We start from the raw sequence: 25,875 nt of genomic DNA, 5'->3' as shown, positions 1-25,875 counted from the left end.
GTGTTTCACAGCAGATGGTGACTGTGTGTGTGTGTGTGTGTGTGTGTGTGTGTGTGTGTGACGTCCAAATGACATCACACAAACCCCCTCCTTGGGCAAACACACACTCAGACACATTCTTATGCATGTATTGCTGTGTGTGTGTGTGTGTGTGTGTGTGTGTGTAAGTTGGTCAGTAGAACGTATCAGTATGCAAATAAACTTGTGGCAGTGACAACTTGTATATACACGTCTGTGTGTGTGTGTGTGTGTGTGTGTGTGTGTGTGTGTGTGTGTGTGTGTGTGTGATATTTCACAGTTAGGCGGGTGGAAATCTTTGTGTGTTTCCTGTTCATTGATGCGTAAAGGTGCAATCTGGATCAGGATATCTGACTGAGAGTACCTGCCTCATCACGCACACACGCGCACACACACACACACCTCATCTAGTAAACAGTGTTATTGCAGGTCTATTTCTGTTGTCTGGCTCCTTCTCTCAGCTCTATTTAAGGACTGAACCACTGAATAAAAAACAGGCTTCACTTTGCATTTGTCTGGTGATTCTGAGCTGTTGTAAAATGAAAAAACCTGGCAATGACTGATGAAAGTTATTCCCTGCTGGGATGGGAATCAGTTCTCTGGAGGCAGCTCAGTAACTCAGCGTGTGGTATTATTATGTTTGAGGTGTTCATCAGGCTGCTGATTCTTCTCTTGAAACTAGTTTTAATTTCAGCCCTAGTGATACAGACAGCTAACAATGATAAAGATAATTAAATATGCTGTCTGTATAAAATAAGATGATGTCAACATTATGCCTGGGTTATATGGCTATCTGCCGTATCTGCTGTAAAGTAACACGGGCTCTTATGGGCATTAGAGGTGTGGAAATTTCCCGATTACAAGATACATGCTGATGCAAACATGGAAGATTCTGCATTGATGCAGAGACAGCAGAATCGAGAGTCTGCCGCTTAAGCTGATTGTTTACTGTCCGGCCTCAGCTGGACAATACAGTTACATTGCACCATTGTTCCCATGCTTTGCTTTGAATCGGACATTAGGCTAACATAACTTATGTAGGAGGCACGTAGGAGGGAGGCAGAGATCATCTGCGAATGATAATAAAAACTCGCCTAATATTTTTTTAAACTTACATCTCTCGGGCACATGTCGGATTTTGTGACCTTGCTGGGAAACACGAACTGAATGAGACCCAGGCTGAGCGTGACTTGTGCCTCACAACAATTACTAATCATGTTAGCCATTTTCACCTGAAGCTAACGTCTGCAGCCATAAATAATAACTGTTACAGCAAGCCCAGCTTCTCAGCCAGTCAATAAATGCCTTCTCTTAAAGCTGCCACGTGAAAACAATATTATTGTAGATTACAACAAACATGGCTGGCAGATGGATAAATGTTTTGTTTTTGTAGTGTTTATGTATTGAAAAGATGCAGCTTTTATTATGTAGACTGCTGAAGTTAGACTGTTGTGATTATTGGAAGCACTTTCTGAATAAAAGGGGAATTTAAATGATGAAAAAGTAGCTATGTGCAGTAATATAGATCATTGAGGATGCCATACACTGAGATGCATCAAGATGCATCGGGATTGTTTTGCATTCGAATTGTTGACAGCTGAATCGTAATTGAATCGTGAGGCCAGTGAAAATTTTCACCTCTAATGGGCATTGACTTGCTTTTAGAGCCAGCCTCATGTGGCCATTTGAGGAACTGCAGTTGACCCTATCGCCCAACATCAGCGTTGTTCTTGTGGCTGGATGGGAGCAAATCCCTGCTGCCAGGTCCCAAAATCTGGAAGATGGCAATGGCTGTAGCCACCACACTTGACTTTACAATGGCTCATCAGAAACCTTTGGATGATGTGACAGAAAATATCTCCATGTTTTCTACAGTCGATGTGTGAGGCCTGGCTGGTAGTCCCTGTTTCATTCATTCATCCTAAAGCTCTTGGTTTGGGTTGAAGTTTCTGTGCAGGCTAGTGAGGTTCCTCCTCACCAAACTAGCAAAACCTCTTTTTTTATGGACTTGGCTTCAAGAGGATCAGCAGGTGGGATTGTAAGGCTGTGGTGCCTTGCCTTTAAAATTGTAGCCTGCACCCTTCCTGAGTTCCAATGTAAAAACTCTCTTAGACATGGTATCTGTACTTGCCCCAACAGTCTGTTAAGCTGATGAGTTTTGGGCTTTCAAGCATAGGTTACATAAGTTGTCCATGAAGGTGATACTCATACATGACAGGACCCACACAGATAGTGCTCCAGGTGTGAAATAATGACAGGAAGGCCTCAGTGATGGATTATAAAACTGACTTTGCAGTTTAGGATAAAGAAGACTGTACTAGATGTGCATTTAACATCTCTCAGCATATTTAACCTCATGCTGATGTATCATTTACATTAAGGTAAAAGCATTTCATTTCCACTTGAGCTGCATTGAATGTTGTACAGAAATGTTGGTGGTAATGTCTTTAACAGAAAATTGCTTTTGGGGGGCTTAACCAGACATTAGACCCTGGTTTATTTCAGCACATTTATGTATTGATGTGCATGTCTGAGGCTGTGAGACCTACCATACCTTAGATGTATTGGCTGCATGGTATTGTCGAGAGAGCTGATGAGCCATACAGGTGTTCCACTTTGTAGTACAGTGCAGTATTTTGCTTCTCAGCTGCAGTTGTTTGCCTTCACAAAGGTTTTGGGTTGGGCTTTTGTTACATTTGTTTGGTCTTGTATGTTGTGGGGTGTGTTTGCTGCTGCAGACAAGTGTCTCAGGTTGCACCGTGTTTGTTCCACCTCACTTCCACCCCCCTTGTCGGAATTAGGATTTTGTTGCTTCAGTAGCTGACAAAGATTCGGCCAAGAGCTGAACATAATGTTGAGCTTTAAAATGTAGCTGTCCTGTACCTGTAGATATATTTGTAGTGGCTCGCTTCCTTGATGGAATTGACCCTTTATCTGTATAGTCTAAGCGTGTAAAAAAGGTGATTATTTCACATTTGGGCAAAGACATTACAAATGAATTCAGCGGAATTATCAGACATTTCACAAATACTTCATTATCCTTTTAGTACTTGTTTTGTCAGTTTAACTCTCTGTTTGAAATTCATCAACAAATTGAGTTTAACTTTGTACTTCCTCCCTTTTTCTTCCCAGAACCTAGCTTTACACTGACCCTGGAACCCATCCTGAACCCCCAGATGGCAGCTGAACCCACAGAACTGGCATGTCATGTGACCAATATTACTCATTTACCCCATGGAGGCAGACTGGGTGTCACCTGGGAGCACACCACACTTCCTGGTACTTTTACTTCAGCCTTTGTCCAAATCCATAATGTGATTTCCACAGACTTAAAAATACTACAAAAGCTCTAACAGACTCACTAATTTGTTTCTCAATCTGTCCAATCACCCGCAGGTATAGGGGATGATCCTCAGACCTCACATCCCATTGGCTCCCTGGATGGCAATGGCAACCTGTTGCCAGGATCGACTTATTCTGACAGGCTGAAGAGCGGCTTGTTGTCTCTGACCAGAGTCCAGCCCAACACATTCAAACTGCGATTCCTTCGCACACAGGTAGCAACAGAGAGAGAGCTGTGAACATAATAACCGATGGAAGAAGTGTTGGAGTACTATTAATGTACCTGTGATTAGTTTACTAAAAAGAAGGTTTTTGAACAACTCACACTAGCAGTAGCTTGCTCTGCTCGCCACCCTCCTGGCAGTCGAGAAGCGTCGATCCCCAAGTGCGACGTAACATGGAGGAGAGTAAAGGTGGAAAGCTCCATGTTACGTTGCACTCTGGGAACCTTCTTTTTAGTAAACTCTGTGTACACAAACAATGTTCTCAATGCTCGTGTTCATGTGTAGAGACCCTGGTGATACTACGAGCAAAGTTTCATGCTGTGTCGAGTCTTCTTAGTGTTTTAAAAATAGCGATTTTGATGCTACCGTAAAGTTGCCCCTAGCACGCAATTGAAAATGATTTTGACCCGAAAACGAAAATACGGTAAATCTTAAAAGTGGCTTTTTCGTCATAATTATGCTTTTACACGAAGGTTTGACTTGGGTTCCTTCACAAAAAAAGCCTAGGTTGCATTTTGGCGAGAGTTTCACTTTAAGTGTGCTTGTACGAATTGCTGCTCTCCAGGTACGCATTTTGTTGCATCTCGCAGTTCACCGCTTTCAGTTTCTATGCAGGTTCAATCTATGAAGTTGATTCTGCCGCTGAGCCACAACAATCTGCGTGTAAGTGGAGTGAAAAGCTTTTGGCCATCAGAGCGCTACATGTTAACACCCTCGCTCACCTGCTCCTCCTAGCCAAATGCTTCGCGTGTTCAATTCAATTCAGTGCCTCAAGCAAGCCAGAGTGGCTGGATAACCGATCCCACTTCGCCCGCTTGCTGTCACTGCTAATCGCCTGTATCCCTATAGTTCTCAGCCAATGCAATTGTACGCATAAAATTTCTACAAGGTTGGCAGGTCTGCACAGTACATTGTGAAGACAGTGAAGCATGGTGGCGCAAGCATCATAATATGGGGATGTTTCTCATACTATGGTGTCGGGCCTATTTATCGCATACCAGGGATCATGGATCAGTTTGAATACATCAAAATACTTGAAGAGGTCATGTTGCCTTATGCCGAAGAGGAAACGCCCTTGAAATGGGTGTTTCAACAAGACAACGACCCCAAACACACCAGTAAGCGAGCAGCATCTTGGTTCCAGACCAAAAAGATTAATGTTATGGAGTGGCCAGCCCAATCCCCGGACCTTAATCCAATAGAAAACTTGTGGGGTGACATCAAAAATGCTGTTTCTGTGGCAAAACCAAGAAATGCAGAGGAATTGTGGAAGGTAGTCCAATCGACCTGGGCTGGAATACCTGTTCACAGGCCAGAAGTTAGTCGACTCCATGCAACACAGATGTGAAGCAGTTCTCAGAAACAGTGGTTATACAACTAAATATTTGTTTAGTGATTCACAGGAAAGCTAAATCTTCAAGTATTTTTCAGTTTATACAGTAAACACTAACACATTAATATTCCTTTTTGTAAAGTAATAACAAATCTGATAGATTTTTCTTCATGTTTTGATTTGGAATAGAATGTGCAGTGTTCCCAGTGCATTTGCGTGTATGGAAATAAAAGCTATTGTAACGATTTTGAGCTTTACTCAAACACACTGCTATTATTTCGAACACAACTGTATATGATTAAACAATGCAACAATGCAAATCTAAAGGACACACAATATTTGGAATTAATCAGAAGAACAGATGTTGAACTACACTATAAAATAGTGACTTAACAACTTGCCTTCTTGATTCTAGAGCATGGATATGGATACCTAACCCAAACTGCCAGGACCTGTCAGGACCCCACAGGCCTGGCTGGGTTTGGACCAAAGTTTAGAAATGATTTCCAGGTTCGGGTCGAATTCGGTCTCATCGTTTGACATGGGGCTTACAAGTTCTTTTAGTGACAATATATTGTCAAAATAAATACATATAATGTAAAAATAAGTCATAACAACTGAGTGAAATGGGTAACACAAACTTAGTGTTTCAGCATACATTGATTGTATTGGGCTCAAGTTGGCTTTGGTTTGCTTTGGGTACAGTTTGGGTCGGACTTGGTTACTACTCTCTCGGACTGGGTCCAGGCAGAAAAACGCAGCCCAAGGGCAAGTCCCAGGGCTAAACAACATCGTTAGAGCTTAAATTCTAAAAACTGAAACTGGTGACCACTGTCTTAATTTTACTCTGTCTGTAGGAGATCGACATGGGCCAGTATGTCTGCACTGTGTCTGCTTGGAGTGTTAACAGCCAGGGTGACATGGTGAAGACCGCTGAGCACCAGAGCTCACCGCACACTGTACAATGGGTTACCAAACGTAAGAAAAATTAATTTATCTGCCCTTCTGATTTCTATTGTTTGTTGAGTTTTATTATTGAATTATTGAGTCATTTGATGTCATTTGATAAATCCAAAGAAAGCTAATGTTCTGTTTGTATATATCTTTGCATCTTTGTCTGCATGTCCTGTCAAGAAAGCAAAAGGACTTAACCTTGGAACACTCAATTAGAACCTCTTAGAGATTTTTGATCAGCAAAATAATCTTAATGGATAGTGTTTTGTGATGGTGCCAGAACCAACTTTACTTTCAAATTCATTAGTTTAAATTCCTCCTGGATTCCTTAACACATTACCTTAAAAGGTTATGTGACATAATCAGAAAAAAACATGCTAGTAACAGAACCATGAGTTTTGTTTTCCATCCATCCATCCATTATCTGCCGCTTATCCGGGGCTGGGTCGCGGGGGCAGCTGCCTGAGCAGGGATACCCAGACTTCCCTCTCCCCAGACACTTCCTCCAGCTCCTCCGGGAGGATCCCAAGGCGTTCCCAGGTCAGCCGGGTGACATAGTCACTCCAGCGTGTCCTGGGTCTTCCTCGGGGTCTCTTCCTCCCGGTGGGGCATGCCTGGAACACCTCCCGAGGGAGGCGTCCAGGGGGCATCCGATACAGATGCCCGAGCCACCTCAGCTGACTCCTCTCGATGTGGAGGAGCAGCGGTTCTACTTCGAGCTCCTCCCGTGTGACAGAGCTCCTCACCCTATCTCTAAGGGAGCGCCCTGCCACCCTGCGGAGGAAACTCATTTCGGCCGCTTGTATCCGGGATCTTATTCTTTCGGTCATGACCCAAAGTTCATGACCATAGGTGAGGGTAGGAACGTAGACTGACCGGTAAATCGAGAGCTTCGCCTTTCGGCTCAGCTCTCTCTTCACCACGACAGACCGATACAACGACCGCATTACTGCGGCCGCCGCACCGATCCGCCTGTCAATCTCACGCTCCATCCTTCCCTCACTCGTGAACAAGACCCCGAGATACTTAAACTCCTCCACTTGAGGCAGGAACTCTCCCCCAGTTTTGTTTTAAACCCCAAAAAGCAGTTTGCTTTTAAACTTGTGTGTGAGGGAGCAAGCAGAATAAGTTCATAGTGTCATCGCCTATCACTTCCTGCTGCCCACTGTGGGGGATTTCCCCCCTCAGACGCTCTGCTGGGCTGAATGATGTCCTTCTTAAAGCGAATTGATTAATCAGTTGATCACTGATGGACTGTCTGTATTTTCAGGTCCCTCTCTGAACGTCGTTGCCAAACAAGTCCGTGCAGCCTCAGTGGGTGGGGCTACCTTTGAGGTGAGCTGTACCGTGGCAACTGAGAACCTTGGGGAGGTGGGCTACTCAGTGCTCATCCAATCACAGGACAGTCTGGAGAGCAATGTGAGAACCATCATGACTCTCAGTCCTGACAATGTCCTGCAGCACGGAGGAGCTACAGACCCCAACAGGAGGTACACACCTGGTTACATGGTTAACATTAATGCACATTATTTTCAACTTTTATCTCCTTGTTCATACTTTAAGCCACAAACTCCATCAAGACTTTATAATGTTCCACATCTTTGAGATTTATTCAACTTTTCTGTTGTAATTATAAGAATTGACTTTAATTTTTCCAAGTATTTATTCTTCTTCAGTTGCTTCTTGATACAAACAAAGCCAGCTTTGCAGTGTAGCTCCAAGCTATTACTCAAGCCATGCAGTTTAGCTTCCGGCTTACACTATATACTGCATCTTTCATCCCTTCCCCACTTTTACAACTCTTCAGTCTACTTCAGCTGTGTCTACATACAAATTCAAGCCAGCGATGCAGTTAACTGCCTGCTGTTACTCAAGCCATGCAGTTTAGCTCCGAGCTTATAGTATATTTTGCACCCTTCATTCCCTTCACACTTAACCGGCCATTTCTTCTTTATTCAACTTTTACATGATTCTTCATTCTTACAGCCAGAAACTCCATTTTAAGCTTAGTATATTCTCCATCTGTGATACATTATGAGATTTATTCAACTTTTCAGCCGCGTTCATTGGAATTGACTCCCAAAGTTACAACCCGTCATACTCTTTCTGCTGCTTCTCCATACAAATTCAAGCCTGCAATGCAGTTTAACTCCCAGCCTATAGTGTATTTTGAATCCTTCAACCTCACTGCACTTTAATACTACAACTAGAACTCCTTCAGATGCTACTTCAACTAAAATAAATTCAGCAGTGCAGTTTAGCATCAGCCTATTCTGCATCTTCCATACATTACTGGTAATAGTCAACTTTTAAAGCCAGCAATGCAGTTTAGTGTCAGTTTTTCCACATCCAGCATTCACACTGCAATTTCTTCTGAAATTGCCTTCTCTAGTTTTAAATCAGCTTTTACATGCAATATTTTTTGTCATTTTTATCTTTATTGTTGTTTTAATTGCTTGTTTGTATCTTTTATTATTTTAACTATGCATTTTATTGCAATTCTTGTGCATTAATCTCCCATGTTTTTTTTTGTCAGTCACTTGTAAAGCACTTGGAATTGCATTTTGATTTCTTTGAAAGGTGCTATATTAATAAAGTTTGAATTATTGATTGATTGATTGATTGATTGATTGATTGATTAATTAATTGTTTTGAAATGCATTTCTCTCCCCCTCTCTCTCTCTCTCTCTCTCTCTCTCTCTCTCTCTCTCTGTCACCCTCTACCTCTACTCAGAGACAGTCTGGTTCTGACAAAGTCTGGTCCAGCAGAGTTCCGGTTTCGCCTGGCAGGTGTCCAGTTGTCTGACAGAGGTTACTACTGGTGTGACATCACTGCGTGGACAAAACAGCAGCCAGGACAAACATGGACCAGAGCCACTAGCGCAGAGTCTAACAAAGTCAAGATCGACTTTCAAGAAAATGGTAGGTCAATGCGTTTGTGATGTGTTCATTTGTCCACACAACTTGCACTGAGTTTCAAAACATTTCATTACTTTGTCAAAGCTGAAAACACTGATTGGCCAATCACATCTTTGGAAAGTCATGTGATGTTTCCAACACTTGGATGTGTGGGATATTTCCCCAGAACCCACAGAATTGTTGTTCAAAGCCCCAGAGATCTCAGATTTTATTTTTGCATCAATGTAATAAACTACTTTAAGCATTTGCATCACTGACTTGGCCAAACATCTTCCATTTCATCAAGAACTACACCTAATTGTTAATTCCTTCAGGGCCTTCTCTACATATACAGAATTATATCTGAGAGTGAGTCTGGACACACATGGATGTAAACTACAACTTGACTGGTGCGCAGAGCCATACAAAATAATTATTTTGCTAAAAGTCAAATGTAGAGCTTTGTGGAACATTTTTCTTTCTAGAGCACTTTAGGAATTCAGATCCATTTTGGTCAGTTCTGATTGTGTGTCTTTGCCTTTTTTCATACTTTACCCAGACTGGAGGATTCTGACCAGGTTTCTGATTTAATGCTTCCAGCCCTTGTGTTCTCTACTGCAATTCAAAGTGGTTCATGTGTACTGTAGTATTAAGTGGCATGCCATCTCATGGACAAACTGTTGTTCTCAGAGGTGAAGTTGAAACAAAAAAAATAGTATCATTAAAATGTAGGGGTGTCACGATTCTCCAAATCCTCTATTCGATTAAATTTTCGATTCTAAGGTCACGGTTCGATTCGATTCTCGATTTTTACATTTATTTTTTTTAAAGCACAGGTTGCTATGCCATTTTTAAACTAGACTTTTATGCAATATAATATCTGACCTTTGTTCGCAATGTACCACACTATATTGTCAAATTTAAAACATTTATTAACAACATAATGTAACAATAACTTATATCTTAAGTCAACTGGAAACTTAAACAAAATAACCTGCCATCTAGTTTCTCTTTTGTAACTGCAGTCTTCTTCACAGAAGATGACATTCAAGTTCACAACGAAACAAACAAAAAAATAAAACAGCCATGTCCACAGTCTTCTCTGAACAATTAAGTGTCTTAACAAACTATTTCCGAACAGTTGGACATATACAAGCTTGTATATGTAAGGTGTGAGTGGGCGAGCGAGAGTGAGGGAGCGTGCGTACGTGCGGACAGTGAATGAATGGGAGAGGAAGGAGAAGCGAAAGGAGTAGCAGTAGTAGCGACAGCAATAAAGTGTACAATATAGGCTGCAGTTTGGCTGTGATTAAAGGAGACGGCTCCTCAAGATACAGCAAAGCTCCCTGGTATTATTTCCCGACCAGCTTAACACGTGAAAGGGGGTTCACCCCGAAGGTAAACATAAACTTCGGCCCTGGAGGAAATCATCTCCCCTGTGCTTCCCGACCACGGTCCGGGAGCCGAACAGGAATGGTGTAACACCATGCTATCGTTTGACTGGCTGTAGCTAATAGCTACTGGCTTAGCTAGTAGCTAAGTTAGAGGAGGTTGACTCGCAGCACTTCAACACGTGTGTGTTTTTTTCCCCTTGGCAAGCCGACCGGACGTGACATGGGGGTGTGGCAGCATCGACGATTCTATTTTTTAATTCAAAGTTCGAGATTGTGAATTAATTTTGATCGATTTCGATTCAAAATCGAAATCGTGACACCCTTATTAAAATGATTCACGAGGCTCTGATAGTTGCGTGAAGAGGAACAGTGAGAGTTAATGTTCTCATGTGAAAATGCCAGCAGCTGTGTTGAACACAGGTTGATAGGGTGAAAAACTTCCTCTGCGCACTGTCCGACTACTTCCTGTTTCTAATTGTGTCCCATCTTTAACCCTTTGGGTCTGTCTCACTCGTTGTTCTTGAAGCAGTCTTTTCTTTTTAATACATTGTGCTTATTTATTGAAATATCCTACGTCTGTGTACAAAGAGAATAACAGAAGACTAAATATTTTTTAGCTCTGTGGTGAGATTCAACATTAATTTTAAAACCATTATCCAGACATTCAACCACTTTCAAAACAATCAAACAAATACGAGAATAAGTCTGTGTTTCTTATCTGTAAATCCTATATTAACTGTCTCTCAGTAGAATGTATGTATTAGTTCTGCTCTGTACATTTGTAGACACAATATACACACTTACACTCCACCTACACAGTGACTAATGTTAGTTAATGATAACCAACACCAGTTCTCTAATAATATGTGCACAATAAAGACGCACACACACACACACCCTAAGCCCTTTGACGCCCACCACAGCCACTGGCCTACTTAACTGTCTTTGATCTGACTGGGAAGTGGGAGACAGTGGGACAGTGGGAGGAGCAAGAGGAACAGGAGCATTAGAAAGCATAGGAGGAAGAAGAAGGGGGCAACAGGGAGGAAGACAAAGAAGGAGGTGGTGAGTTGGACGTGGAAAGGAGACGAAGACAAAGGGTGAGGCAGAGGGAGAGAAACAGAAACAAAGTGGAGAGAGACAAAGTGGGGACATATGGGAACGGAAAAAGAGGAAGGACACTAAAGGAAGGGAGAAGGAAATGGAAGGATTAATTGATGGATAGATAGAATAGAGAAAGGGGCAAAGGTAGAGGAGTACAGTAAAATATTATAGCACTTATCAAGATAAAAGTTACAAGGTTCTTCATAATTAAAGCCTTTAACACAAAGTATCAAGGTAGGTAGTAACACACAAGACCAACCAAGAATTAATATAATAATGTCATAGAATTGATGTAAAACACAAGATGAGATCAGAAAAGTGAGAATTAATGAGTATTAAAGTTTTAAATAGTTGTCACTTGAATAAGATGATCAGAGAGTTTTGAATATCGAAGTATTTCAACATTTTAAGGGGAAAGGCAGCAAATATAGTGCACGGAAGAAACTGATCATGGTTCAGTGCTGCCATGAAGATTTGTTTTGAAGATGTTTTTTTAATTGGAGTTCAAACTGTTATGTCAGACATAAATATGGCTGTTGAAAGCTTCGAAGCTGTTAAATCGACAGAAACAGACAGATTACCAATAAGTCCATAAAAACACTCTATTTAACTCAATGTTTTTTAGAGAAAAATAAAACATTTATTTTGTATTATTTTATTTCAGGGGAGGAGCCAAGTGGAACTGTCTGTCTGTCAAGGATTTTCTCAAAAAATGTATGTTAAAACTTCAAAAATTCACGGGACCTGGCCAAATCCTGTAGCTGTACTCCAAATTATTTTTAAGTTATGATTTTTGGAAGTTTGGCCCTCTGAGCTAAATTTCAGCATTTTTATGAGTCTTTATATGTGTAGTTTAAACCTTAGCAATCTCTGATTTTTCACTGGATTGAATTGAAAAATGTCCTGAATATCCAAGAGACCCTAAGGAAACTTGGCAACATGCATTTATATAAATAGCTGTTGTTGAATGGTTACAGTAATCACTTTCATCATAGGGAGTCTTTTTGGGGTTTTTTTTCAAAAATCTCCACTAGTTTTCACATTTGGCACCAGAATCAGAATGTTGGTTCTCTTTAGTATTAATGTAGTTCTGTGTAGTGTTAATGTAGCTCTGTGTAGTATTACTGCAGCTCTGTAGTGTTAATGTAGCTCTGTGTAGTGTTAATGTAGCTCTGTGTAGTATTAATGTAGCTCTGTGTAGTGTTACTGTAGCTGTGTAGTATTACTGTAGCTCTGTGTAGTATTACTGCAGCTCTGTAGTGTTAATGTAGCTCTGTGTAGTGTTAATGTAGCTCTGTGTAGTATTAATGTAGCTCTGTGTAGTGTTACTGTAGCTGTGTAGTATTACTGTAGCTCTGTGTAGTATTAATGTAGCTCTGTGTAGTGTTACTGTAGCTGTGTAGTATTACTGTAGCTGTGTAGTATTACTGTAGCTCTGTGTAGTATTAATGTAGCTCTGTGTAGTGTTAATGTAGCTCTGTGTAGTATTACTGTAGCTCTGTGTAGTGTTAATGTAGCTCTGTGTAGTATTACTGTAGCTCGGTGTAGTGTTACTGTAGCTCTGTGTAGTGCTACTGTAGCTCTGTGTAGTGTTACTGTAGCTCTGTGTAGTATTACTGTAGCTCTGTGTAGTCTTACTGTAGCTCTGTGTAGTGCTACTGTAGCTCTGTGTAGTGCTACTGTAGCTCTGTGTAGTATTACTGTAGCTCTGTGTAGTGTTACTGTAGCTCTGTGTAGTATTACTGTAGCTCTGTGTAGTGCTACTGTAGCTCTGTGTAGTATTACTGTAGCTCTGTGTAGTGTTACTGTAGCTCTGTGTAGTATTACTATAGCTCTGTGTAGTATTACTGTAGCTCTGTGTAGTGTTACTGTAGTTCTGTGTAGTGTTACTGTAGCTCTGTTACATCTAGAAGTTATTTGGTCCTACATAAAGTGCCCCAGATCTAGTTAAATATTGCTTCAGAGCTGAAAAATACACTTTTCTGGTTATTTTGACTGTAGATATTCCCACAAAGGATTATTTTAATTTCCTTGAAACCTTTGCTTGTGAAAGTGTTGATATTTTAAAAATATATAAAAACTGTCTGTAACATCACATTCAGTGCTTTTATTTTCTCTGTAGATATTTGTACTGTGATGAGTTGAAGGTTTTCTATCTTTCTGTGATACCTGTCTGTTTTCCATTGGGTTCAGGAAATGTGCAGGTCACAGTTTGATTTTGTAAGGTCCCATAAATTTGATAAAACTTTCAACATTAGTTTTTTTTTTTTTTTTTTTTGTTGAGAAAATCCATTTTGTGAGCTGGGAAAGTTCTGGATTTTGATTAGTGTCTTGTAACAGGGTGAATGGTGTCTCTGTCACTTGTTTCTGCACTATGTCAGTTCAGGGTAGGATCACAGCGGGTAGGATCACAGCGGGGTAGGATCACAGCGTTACATATGTGTTTATTTCAACATACAAGTTTTCTTTTTTTTTTATTAAGTGATGCAACACAAGACAAGTGAGAGACATGATACAAACAACACTAACAAAAAAAGACAAAAAAGAGTGTAAACAATGTGGATAGCAAGACAAGATAAGACTAGACAAATAAACAAGCAAAAACAAATTGGTAAATTGAACTGTATGCTGTTTTCAACACATCACATTGTTATGATGTCACAAGTTTTGTTTGTAGTTAGCACCTACATTATGTCTGACAAACTCTTACACACCTGGGATTTGTATTTACCACAGTGGTGTTCCACTCAGAAAAAAGCAAAAGCTTTCCCTTTGTTAGTTAAAGTTAGCAGACTCCATTTCTAAATGTTAGCTACTGTTGCTCTCCGTTAGCGGAGCGGAGAGAGGCTCTGAGACGAGGCACTCGAGAACGTGTATAAAGCCACATCCTTTGGACTGTCGTGGAAAATCTGACCCATGTCCTTCACAAAGAAATGGAGAGTCCAGCAGCATTAAACAACTTCAACACATCATCCACGGCTTGTAGAGACAACAGAGAGAGACGAGGAAGGTCTCATTTTTTACAGCACGATATAATCTCCTTGCTTTTGGCCAATAAATAAATGATTAATACAATAAAGTTGAATTAAATTGTTACATTGAGCCCCAATACAAATGTAAGGGATTTAAATGATATATATTTGTATATGTTAAAAACTAATGTATGATTATATGATGATATTATTTTTTTAAAAAGTGGCTACAAGAAACACCTACTAGACCTGGATAAAACCAAATCCGACCAGGTGAGGCATTAAGAAGAACTATAATAACTGTTTAGCCAACAGCCAATGTTCTCACTGGTGGTCTTGTTTGCTGATGTATTCATATAGTGTCATCAGTATTAAACTGAGACTGTTACCAACCTGTTAGAAACTCCTTGTAGTACGTTTAAATCTAGAATATTTAGATTTGCATTAGCTTCAAAACATGTTGAGCTCTGTTGGGAGTGGATACTGGCAAGCTGGCAACTACATGCAATACAAAACTGCTAAATCTGCTCATGGAGCATTTAGACCCTCCCTACACATCAGTGTGTTCCACATCTTTTCTAGAAGATGAGCTGCAGCATTTTGAACCATGTGAAGGAGGTTTGTAGGAGGTAGAAAGGCTTTGAGATGAAGAAGGAGAGAAAGAAAGGAGATGGCAAAGGAGAGAGCGATAGACTGAAGATATCTTCTCTCTCTCTCTGGGGAGGACAGGAGCCCGTGAGCATTACTTCCTCTTTCTCTCTCTATCATATGCTGTTTTTCCTCCCCCGTTCTCTCCACCATCTTTTCACTCTCTCACCCCCACTGTCTCCCTCTACCTCTCTCGCCCCTCTCTCCCTCTCTCACAGGGACATCTTCAAAGTGAAGCCCTTTGGCCAATCAGCCAGCTGCGGAGATCTGCACCGCTGCTTTCCTTTTCTTTCTCTGCCTGCCTGTGTGTGTGTGTGTAATCTTTCAAGTGTTCAAGCTTGTGTATCCAAGTTGAACATTTTGAGCTGACCCCACACAGAGCTCCCTCCTCACCTCAACACACACACACACACACACACACACACACACACACACACACACACAAACCGACACACTGACTGCTTTCAAGCTTCAAGCTGAGCAGTTTTCAAGAACCCCTTATACTCGCCTTAGGGGACTGAACGTCTGTGCACTTGTGTGTGTGTGTGTGTGTGTGTGTGTGTGTGTGTGTGTGTGTGTGTGTGTGTGTGTGTGTGTGTGTGTTACAAGCACATCCACAATCTGGCAACCCTCCAGTTCCAGCTGTATCTTGAATGTTTCAGACGTGTTGTGGTATTCTGCCTGTACAGGGATCCTCTGTGAGGACGTATATGGCAATGCAAAGTCTCACGAGCACATAAATTGTTAAATAATTCAGTGTAAGTGACTTCTGTAGATGGATGGTAACATTTTAAAATCCGACCGTTCAGACATTTCCAATATTCCCAAATGTTCAGGGGAAATCTATATTTTTATAACCTGGATCTAATTTTTATACTTCAGGATATCATTCCTCTAACTCTTACCTCTGACTTCACCACTGACATCTGAGCACACAGTGACTCTACAAAGTTTTAAATCATTTAAGTTCAAGTAGGGTTGCAACAGTATGAGACACCATACAACCTGCTATTACAAATCACTGTTAATATTCATATGATTTTGAAGGTAAAAAAGCTACATAATGTACATAAACAGTACAAACAAGCTAGCAAACTAGCATGTATGAAGTTATACCAGTGCACCAATAAAGTGCTCCAGTACATCATACTCCAACAAAAGCTGTCTTCTCTCATTCACAAATGTCCAGTAGATCCAAACATATTTAGCCCAAAACACACCTTTCCTTGTAAAAAGACTCCTCATTTCACAGCACACTCCATAATCCCTCTACACCAGAGATCCTGAGATGGCAGCTGTTTGATTTACAGCTCATTTGAGCGAGCAAATAGGAGCTTGTATGTCCGCCCTAGAGCCTGAAATAGCCAATGAGTGATTGTGTAGACAAGTGACACATTCTTCCTTCTCTTCCCTCCTGAACCAGTTAAACACCAGACTCTGGATGATTGATGCATCATGTAGCCAATGTGATTTCAAATCCAGTAATGTATAGTTTATATCAGTTTATAAAGCCCTAAACCTGGAATTTATGCATGTTTATGAAGTTTTGTGTGTTTTTCTCTTTGACTAGGCTGTTTTTCCACCTAAGCACAAACTTAGTAGAAAGAAAGAAAGAAAGAAAGAAAGAATTACAATGAGTATTTCTCTCTGTTACATGGCATTTTTTTTACCAAGCACCTGAATCTTTCCTCAGAAAAACATGTTAAATGTTAATTTTCATTGATATTGTTATCTAATTTGAACTTGGACAATGTTAAACTATATGACGTGGACGTGGACCCATTGCGTTTTTGCAGCGAATAGGGGCAGTGACAGGTCATCTGCAGGCTGATTTTTGGATTAAAAAATTAAACTACTATATATATTCAAACTACTATAGATTAATGCCAGAAGCACTTACAGAGCTTCTTACTGCTTGGGGGAAAAAACATCAGCTTTTTCTTTCACATTCACCTTTCAAAAGAACCCAAAACCATGCCTGTACTCCAAATGGTTCAACAGCTTTGAATTTACTTTGGGCAAGACTGGGATAGAAGATAATTTTATGTTGCTTTCCAGGAATGAGAACAGGTTATATGATGTTGAAGATATTATTCAAATACTGATCAGAATTTGCCCTCTGGTTTGACTTGCTTTTCTCACTGTAATTGCTTGAGGTATGTTCCAACTAAGAGGGTTACATACTTTGGCTAAATTAGGGACAAATTCAGGTCTTTGCTTTGAAATGTGTGGGTAAATATTATCACTAATAGCCAAACCAGACCCAGATTGTTCAAAGAGATTTAGTCATATATCTTCATTGTTTAATGGCCTGGATTATATTCAGTTTGATTCATTTATTGTGCCTGTACCGAATTCTGCATTGCTCTTCTTGGAAGCTAATGAGACATTCATGTTGTTTTTGACATCATTATTCTGAAATCTGTGTGGTTAGAAAGCTGAAATTGGCAATACAACATTCATCCATTCAAATTAATTTAAAAGGCATTATTGTTTTGTACTACAGAAGTGTAGGAAAGGGGACAACATATTCACAGCAGTCTCATGACAGAGAGCTCAGAAAACACCAGTAATACAATATATACATAATATAGATAGAAATTATACAGTAGCCATGATTCCCAACATGAACATGTCTTATGTAGAGAACATTTTGGGACTGGGCTCTCTCAAGTGTTACTTGAATTCTCCTGTTAGATTCAGCAGAAGGCTGGTTTGCTCACTTACAATTCACCAGCGCCAACACCCAGGGACCATGTCTTATCCACAGAGTGTATGTGTTATACAGTGATTAGTCTGCATGACAGCATGAGTAATACAGCATTGTTAGGGAAATGTTATCAAAGACAATCACACTGAAAACCATGACAGCTTTCTTCTTTCTTTCTGTAGCTGCTCTCATCAACTTGTTCACACTCAAACATGAATTAATGTGTACATAAGAGTTAATGACTGCTTAACAAGCAAACATTCAGCCAGCACTTATTTCCTAACAGAGCAGTGAACAAAGAACCACTGAACACTAGTGTCTTGGTCTAAGATTAGCAGTTGGTTCATCTGCCCATGTGTCTGTCCGCCAAGCCATCTGTCCCCAATGAGTCCAGAGGAAAATATTAAAGTCTGCAGTGATATTTGGTGGGTGACCCCAGATAACCTATCCTCCGCTGACACATCCGAGTCAAAGTTCCTCCTTGTCAAAGATTTGGTCACCTGTGTGACTTTAGTTTCTAGGAGGACCATCAGTCCAAAATTTTGACAAGAAATATCAAAATACAATGCACAGAATAGGTCTTTTTCATTGAGGAAGTCACATGACAGTCAGAAAGCAACCTGGCATTGTGCAGGCCAACTGTCACACTGTCATGGCTTACTAGTACTGTATTAATGTTATTAGTAATTCAGGTGCTTTTCAATCATGACAGGTCAAAATGCACCTTGCATAGCAGGTTTGTGACATCATTGGATCATTTGATCTTGCAAATCCATCTTACTAGGCTTCAAGCTATGTACTTGTGGACAAACACACAGAGTTAAACTAATCAGCATCCTTTTAGAAATTACTGGCGGCTAAAGAAAGCAGCTAAGGGTGTGGTTCAAGTGTGATAATCAGTAAAGAAAGGCGACAATAATGGCAGCTCGTCCAGAAGTGAGTGTAGCTGCTACAGCATCAGTTCTATCAGAACTGGAGAGTTTATTTAATTGAAGGAAGAGCAAAGAATGACAGTGAAGGCTTTTCTCCATGAAAACTTGTTTTTACTCTACTCGGCTGGATCTGGTAAGAGTTTGATTTACCATCTGGCTCTGCTGGTGGTATTGCTCTCCAACTGTTGATCTAAGTTAATCGTAGATATATGGTGATGGACAGATTGATCGTCCAGTCACCTGCCAAGTATTTTTTGAAAGTGTGTGCTCTTTTCCAAACAGTTTCTAGCTCCAACTTCCCAGATTTGTGTCAAGAGCGACCTTGCACATCAGGTTTAGTTAAAAGTTCGGCCATTAAAAGACCTTTACAACTTTACACGACAGATATGTCATTACCCAGGCAGATCAACTCCTCTGCCTCCAACCCCAGGAAACTATTCTCCATATTCTCTTCCCTCCTCACCCCTCCTACCCCGCCCCTCCCTCACTGCTGATGACTTTGCAACTTACTTTACCAAGAAAGTAAAATATATAAGCTCCTCATTTACTCCTATGCCCTTCCAGAAAGCACCTCCCCCAACCCTCACCTATGACAGCCTTACCTGCTTCAGCCCTCTCTCCTCTGAAGATGTTCACACACTAGTGACGTCTAGCCGTGCCACCACCTGTTCCCTTGACCCGATTCCCTCCTCTCTTCTCCAAAACATCTCACACGACATCTTGCCTTTCCTCACCACCCTGATCAACTCCTCCCTCACTTCAGGCCTTATTCCAGCTCCTTTCAAGACAGCTACAGTAAAGCCACTCCTAAAGAAACCCACCCTAGACTCAGCTGACATCCAAAACTACAGACCTGTATCTCTTCTTTCATTCCTTTCTAAAACCCTGGAACGTGCCATCTACAACCAACTGTACTCCTATCTTTCACAAAACGACCTCCTTGACCCGAATCAGTCAGGCTTCAGGACTGCTCACTCCACTGAGACGGCCCTTCTCACAGTGACTAAGTCCCTCCGTGCCGCCAGAGCCTCGTCCCACTCGCCAGTCCTCATTCTCCTCGACTTATCCTCTGCGTTTGACACAGTCCCCCACCAAATCCTCCCCTCCACTCTGGCGAACTTGGCATCACTGACTCTGCTCTAACCTGGTTCACATCATACCTGACAAATCGCACCTTTCAGGTCACGTGGAATGGCTCCTTGTCCAAACCCTACTCTCTGGAAACTGGTGTCCCTCAAGGCTCAGATCACACTAGATCACTAGGCTCTGCAATCACATCACATGGATTCTCTTACCACTGTTATGCTGACGACACCCAACTGTTCCTCTCCTTCCCCCCCATCCTCCAATACCCATGTTGCCACGCGCATCTCGGAATGTCTGGCAGACATCTCCGCTTGGACAACTGTGCATCATCTCAAGCTCAACCTTAGTAAAACTGAACTCCTCTTCATCCCAGGAAAAGACTGCCCTCAGATGGACCTGTAAGTCACTGTCGAGGACGTCACGGTATCGCCTTCATTGACTGTGAGGAACCTGGGTGTAATCCTTGCTCTTGGCTGGACTCCCAGCCTCTGCAACTAAACCGTTGCAACGTATCCAGAACACTGCAGCGTGCCTCGTTTTCAATCTACCCAAATTCTCCCATGTGACCCCCCTCCTCCGTGACCTCCACTGGCTTTCTGTTGCAGCCCGCATCCGATTCAAGACCATGGTGCTGGCCTTCAAGGCCGTCAACGGAACTGCACCCATCTACCTCCAAACACACTGGTCAGACCACACGCCCCAGCGTGAGCACTTCGCTCTACTACATCAGCTGGCTGGCTGTTACCACCATCGCTAAGAGCAAACAAAGGCCGCTCAGCAAAGATGCGACTCTTCTCTGGTCTGTCACCCCAGTGGTGGAACGAACTCCCGACCAATGTCAGGACAGCAGAGTCAATCGCCATCTTCCGCAAAAGACTCAAGACTCACTTGTTCAGACTTCACCTCTACCCCGCATAGCATGACTCCCTATACATAATAAATACATAATCAACAACAAATCAAACAAATATGAGACCAGAACCTGATCAAAGACCCAAAGTTATATTTTTGATAATGAGTAACCCTAACCCCAATGATTGGCTGCACTGTCTGTGCCTGCACCAAACATTAACATGGTCTATTTTGGACTGAGAGCCATTCTCCATCCAAATCTGTTCAGTAGTTTTTGTGTAATTCTGCTGACAAACCAACAAACAGACAAATGGACACAAACAGAACCTACTTGGCGGAGTAATAACCAGAACAGAATCTGATCTGAAACAGAAACTTAATGTGATAAACTGTCCTGAACCCAAACTCATACTTTTACTTGGTGCTCCAAACATTTTTCTACATTGCGGATATATATGGAAATCTGCTTCTAAATCTTCTTTATGACATCATGAAATGGGGCAGGATCAGGATTGCATTAGCAATAATTTTTTCAACTTTACTCTCAACCCCAGAATTGTTACTGGCATTTTTATCTGCATTACTGAGTACATTTATGCTAGTTACTCTGATATTTATTTGTGTGGATTTCTTTTCATCTCCACCACAGCTGTTTCCTCCTCGTGGATTGCAGCATATCAGAGAGATTGCAGACTGTGACTTTAAAGCAGTGTTTACTATCTGAAAGCTGAGCTGAACACAATTTTCTCCCACTAAGCTCACATCTACTGCCGGTCCTCGGGGACATGCATGCAGAATCATAGTATAGTTAAGTTTAAAAACAGTCGGTGTTGAGATGTCAAATGTTTTTTGAATAAAGCTTATTGGAGCTGATGTGTTGGTATTGCAGGCCCGTCCTTCTCCATCGCCATCCAATCAGATGACAGCAGTGTTTATCCATGGGAAACGGCCAAGATGGAGTGTTCCCTCAGTGTCCTTGGATCTTCACCAAAGACTGGTACAACCCAATGTGCACTCACACACACACACCGACGAGCGCACACATAGGTAGACCACACATACTTGTAGATGTTTTCTCACATACACTCATAAATCACTACCAGTTACTGTTTCTGTTTTTTTCTTGAGTTGGCTGATTGTCTTTTTGGTTGGCTGATTGTTACTTGCAAAGTAACAGTTGTAACACACACACATACACTCACACGGACATTCTTCTGCTGTGTTCTTCACCTGCCAACCTGTCAACAGCACTGCTAATAAGAATGATGTGACTCCTTCATTTCAAATGGTTTTATACATGAAATAGACTCTGTCTCGCTCTTGTTGGGACATGTACATACACAAACAGACACACAAAGCCCTTGAAATGCTTTCACTTTCTTTTGTGGGTGGATGTTTGCAGCTTAAAATCGTGGTTACCTGTCATACTGTAGATTAACTATCACCTTTCACATCTGAAATGAGCTTATTTTCATCAGATCACACTGCAGCTTTCAGCATCTGTCAGCTCATTATTTTGGTTATACCACCAGCTGTTTTAGTTCAGTCTCACCGCTCTGATCAGTGTTGATTCTAGACGCTGCAAGCTGCAGTTTTCAGCTCTGATAAACTCACAGTACACTACCTGCCCATCACCACCAGAAGAAGTTAGCATCTAGCTGGTGAACACAGTGGAGCATTTAGCAGCTAAAGAGCCAGATATTGTTCGTCAATCTGTGAAATCAGTAACTAAATCTGTCAGATAAATGTAGTGAAGTACAGTGCCCTTTGAAATGTGATGAAGTAAAAGGAAAGATACTATAAAATGAAAATATTCAAATACAAATCATCAAAACTGCACAGCACAGAGAATGTATTTGGTTACATTCCCCATAGAATAGAGATGTTGGATGCTGTTAAAAGGAGTTATGTGCAAAGCGTTATTCCCCACCTCACTCCATTTATCTAATTCTCCTTCTGTTCATCCCCCTCATTTCCTCTCCTCCCTCACTCTAAACATCCATCCATCTTCTGTCCTCCCTCCTCTTCCTCATCACTCCATACTCTTTAACTTAAGCATATCACATGATGTCATACATCGCTCACCACCTCCCTCTGTCCATCTGTCACCATCTCTCTCTGCCTCTCCCTTTCCATACATCTAACATGTGGTTTCTATATTATATTCTCATAGTGTGCTGACAAAACACATCACACACCTCCTCACTGTGTGTGTGTGTGTGTGTGTGTGTGTGTGTGTGTGTGTGTGTGTGTACGTCTGTGTTACGTCTGTGTTACGTCTGTGTTACGTCTGTGTTTGGTTGTTTAGAAAATAATCTTGCAAACACAGGCAGAGCCGAAAAGCATTTCCTGGAGTGTTGGGACATGTGTTTCTATGCACCTGTGTCCTCACAGGAATGTATGTTTGTATGTGTCCATGTAACGTTCACCCATATAGAAACACAAATCTTCCCTCTCAGCGGTGGAGCCCTGCAGGGATTGGTGGACTGGTGGTTGTGGAGCATGCTCTCTCAGACAGCTGCTCCCCCCTCAGTATCACAGCTGACAGGGAGGTTATGCATGGATGTGTTCGCAATGGGAGGGAAGGGGTGTTGTAGTATACATGATTGTGTTGTGTTATTATTGTTGTGAACAGTGTTTTAGAAGTTAGTTTCATTGTCATTCCAACTAATGACGGGCAGCTGTGGTGCATAAAAATAACTAATAAAGCAAATCTGACGCCTGGAAATGAGTCATTTTTAGGGTGAGGCCACTCTGACCTTTGATAAATAAAAATGAAATCGGGTCATGAATAAGTCAACAATAAATGATAATTAAACTAAATGAAGATAAAACAGTAAACCATCAAGTGTTTTTTTTTGAGAAACCGTTTATTAAAACTGTAACCTAAATCTCTTCTCCACACAATGTGGTCTGGTCAATTTTTAGAATGTACACAATTCATCATATGTGTTATTGTTAATGTTAATTATAAATAAAGTCTTAAGGGGCTTAAGGTGAGCAAAACGCAGGAATGTGTTTAAAGAAAACAGTGTCCTGGTTACTCTGTATCTCATCTCATTGTGAACAGTTTTCATTGGGACTACCTTTTGTTGGAGTGTCCCCAGTGAGCTCTGCTGAATATCCACAGTAATAGGGACACTGTTCTGAAAGACATTTTCCTTTTTTCAGCTGTAACGTTTGAGAGACGGATATCTAAAAAACTCTGCATAAAATGAAACTTCAAGGCCTGAAACTGCCAGAGGTGAAGATTTTTAATTGTGCTTTTGTGTTCCCCTTTAAAAATATTTCAGGATGTGGTTCCTTTATCTTCTCTTCTTCATTAGGCTGTTTCCTGTGCAGTCACTGTGACTCATGTCTCATGTCACACCTCAGGGCGTGTGTGTGACGTGTGTGTCTCCTGTGGTCAGCTCTCAAAGTAAACTGTTACTAAGTGGCTGTCCAGTTACATGTCCTGTCCAATCACTTCTCACTTCTTGAGCGAAGAGATACTCTTCACATACTTTATATGCCAGTGTAGGTAATTTAATCAGAAGATCTGTTCCACTTAACACCTGATACACTTTCACAAGTTGTCGAGTCACCTCCTCCTGAACAGCTGGGGACTGTAGTTTTGTTGTTACTCAAACAGGACTAAGAAGTTACTGGAAATATTCTTTAGGGCAGCAAATGTGGATTAATCCGCAGCAGGGCGGTGTGTGTGTGTGTGTGTGGGAGTGAGTCGCAGTAAACTACAGTGTGTGTGTTCATGGTAACAGTGTGGCTCAACAATGGAGCTCTGTGGTTTTGATCTTTGACTATTGACACTAAATACTATAGAATATCACCGATAGGCACCAGTGGTCTTGACATAACTGTTAACAATAACACATCTATTGTCTCTATATAGAGACTGCTGATGCTCGGTCATATTTCCATAGATACCTTTTTGGTAACATAACTTTTTGCGTGTACCAACGGTTGAGTATGGTCGTCGTTGAGTGACCTTCACTGGTGTCAGTACTTCTAGGCTGGCTCTGTGTGACTGGGGTGACTGTGCGAAAGTAACTGACAGAGTCACCAGTGTGAATGGCACATGGGTAAAACGTTAGGTAATGGACCAGTTAGCAAACTGGTATCGAGTGCCTTGTATCAATAAAGGTGTGGTGTTTCTGTTGGCTCAGCCTGGACGACGGCCAAACCTTCACTTCCTCAGGTGTTCTTACTAACCTGTACACACACACACACACACACACACACATACAGTAAAAACACCTTTGTGTTGGGTGTGACAGCATATAACACAATAAAGCAGCGCCTTTGTTTCTGCATGTACTGGTGTTCAGAGTGAAGACCAATTGAGTAATCTTAGCAGTGCCATACACACTGTTCAAACATGTATCTGTGTGCGTGTGTGTGTGTGTGTGTGTGTGTGTGTGTGTGTGTGCGTGTGTGTGTGTGTGTGTGTGTGTGTGTGTGTGTGTGTGTGTGTGTGTGTGTGTGTTGTGTGTGTGTGTGTGTGTGTGTGACACATTCCTTATAAATGGCTGAAATGTCTCTCCTGTTGCAGCTTGTTTTTATGACGGGCATGGTGAAACATGGTGAAAATATCCCTCATTATTCCTCCTGCTTAGTCACTTAATGTTCACTGTGGTGCAGATTGAGCCTTTTATCAGTGAAGCTATAAACTACTAACAGCACAACTGTGAGTGTCGGGGTGTGACCTTACATGACCTGCTCTGGTTGTTGGGCGATTGGGTTAGTCTGTCTGACACTGAGGTCTAGAAAAAGAAATAAATGTCAACTTTAAAACGAGAAATATCTAAATCCAGTTAGGACTTGTTCCCTATTAGAACCAATCCCAATGTGAGTTTCAGAGTGTATACATCTTATTCATCTGAAATGTATTGATCCTTTCATATTTCATTAATAGAAAGACTTCCACTACTGTGAAGTTAGAGAACTAATTTACCTGTTACAGAAAATGACAGCTTGAGTTTACCCAAAACCAGCAGTTACTCTGAGATGTCTCTGTTGGGAAGATATAAAAAATGCTAACAAAGCAACACAGTAGATAAAATAAGCACAGTAGAAACATCAGATGGGTCAAACCATCATATTTGTTACTGCTGAAAATGAGAAATGACCAAAATAAACAAGTTTGCCAACTTCTCATATCTGCACAATGCAAATCAACCACCAGCTGTCTACCCTGAAGTGACTAGAGGTGATTAGGTCTATACATGAGCTTTGCTGTCACCACACCAAAACGTCCAACTGAATTCAAGATACCTAATTATCAAATAATAAGATTGTCATCACAAATGCGATGCACATTCATGCTCCCAAGAGGAGTTGAATTTCATGTCATTGGCTTACTGCTCTCTCCACCCAAAGGGCCAGTTCAAAATGTTCAGCCATCCCTCTTG

General features: G+C 41.3%; 1 protein-coding gene across 1 annotated transcript in view; it reads left to right on the top strand.

The window, feature by feature from the left end:
* The window catches only part of ptgfrnb (prostaglandin F2 receptor inhibitor b), a 96,431-nt gene that overhangs the window by 45,433 nt on the left and 25,123 nt on the right, over positions 1 to 25,875 (top strand). Inside the window, exons 6-11 of the mRNA XM_073462205.1 lie at positions 3,151 to 3,297; positions 3,415 to 3,575; positions 5,775 to 5,895; positions 7,142 to 7,361; positions 8,606 to 8,793; positions 21,357 to 21,464. Coding sequence (XP_073318306.1) covers positions 3,151 to 3,297; positions 3,415 to 3,575; positions 5,775 to 5,895; positions 7,142 to 7,361; positions 8,606 to 8,793; positions 21,357 to 21,464 — 945 coding nt within the window. The remainder of the gene's footprint in view (positions 1 to 3,150; positions 3,298 to 3,414; positions 3,576 to 5,774; positions 5,896 to 7,141; positions 7,362 to 8,605; positions 8,794 to 21,356; positions 21,465 to 25,875) is intronic.

This window comes from Pagrus major, chromosome 24 (genome assembly GCF_040436345.1).
Source record: "Pagrus major chromosome 24, Pma_NU_1.0".
Classification (NCBI taxonomy): domain Eukaryota; kingdom Metazoa; phylum Chordata; class Actinopteri; order Spariformes; family Sparidae; genus Pagrus; species Pagrus major.
Note: the sequence above shows the minus strand (reverse complement) of the source record. Positions and strands in the feature narration are given on the sequence as shown.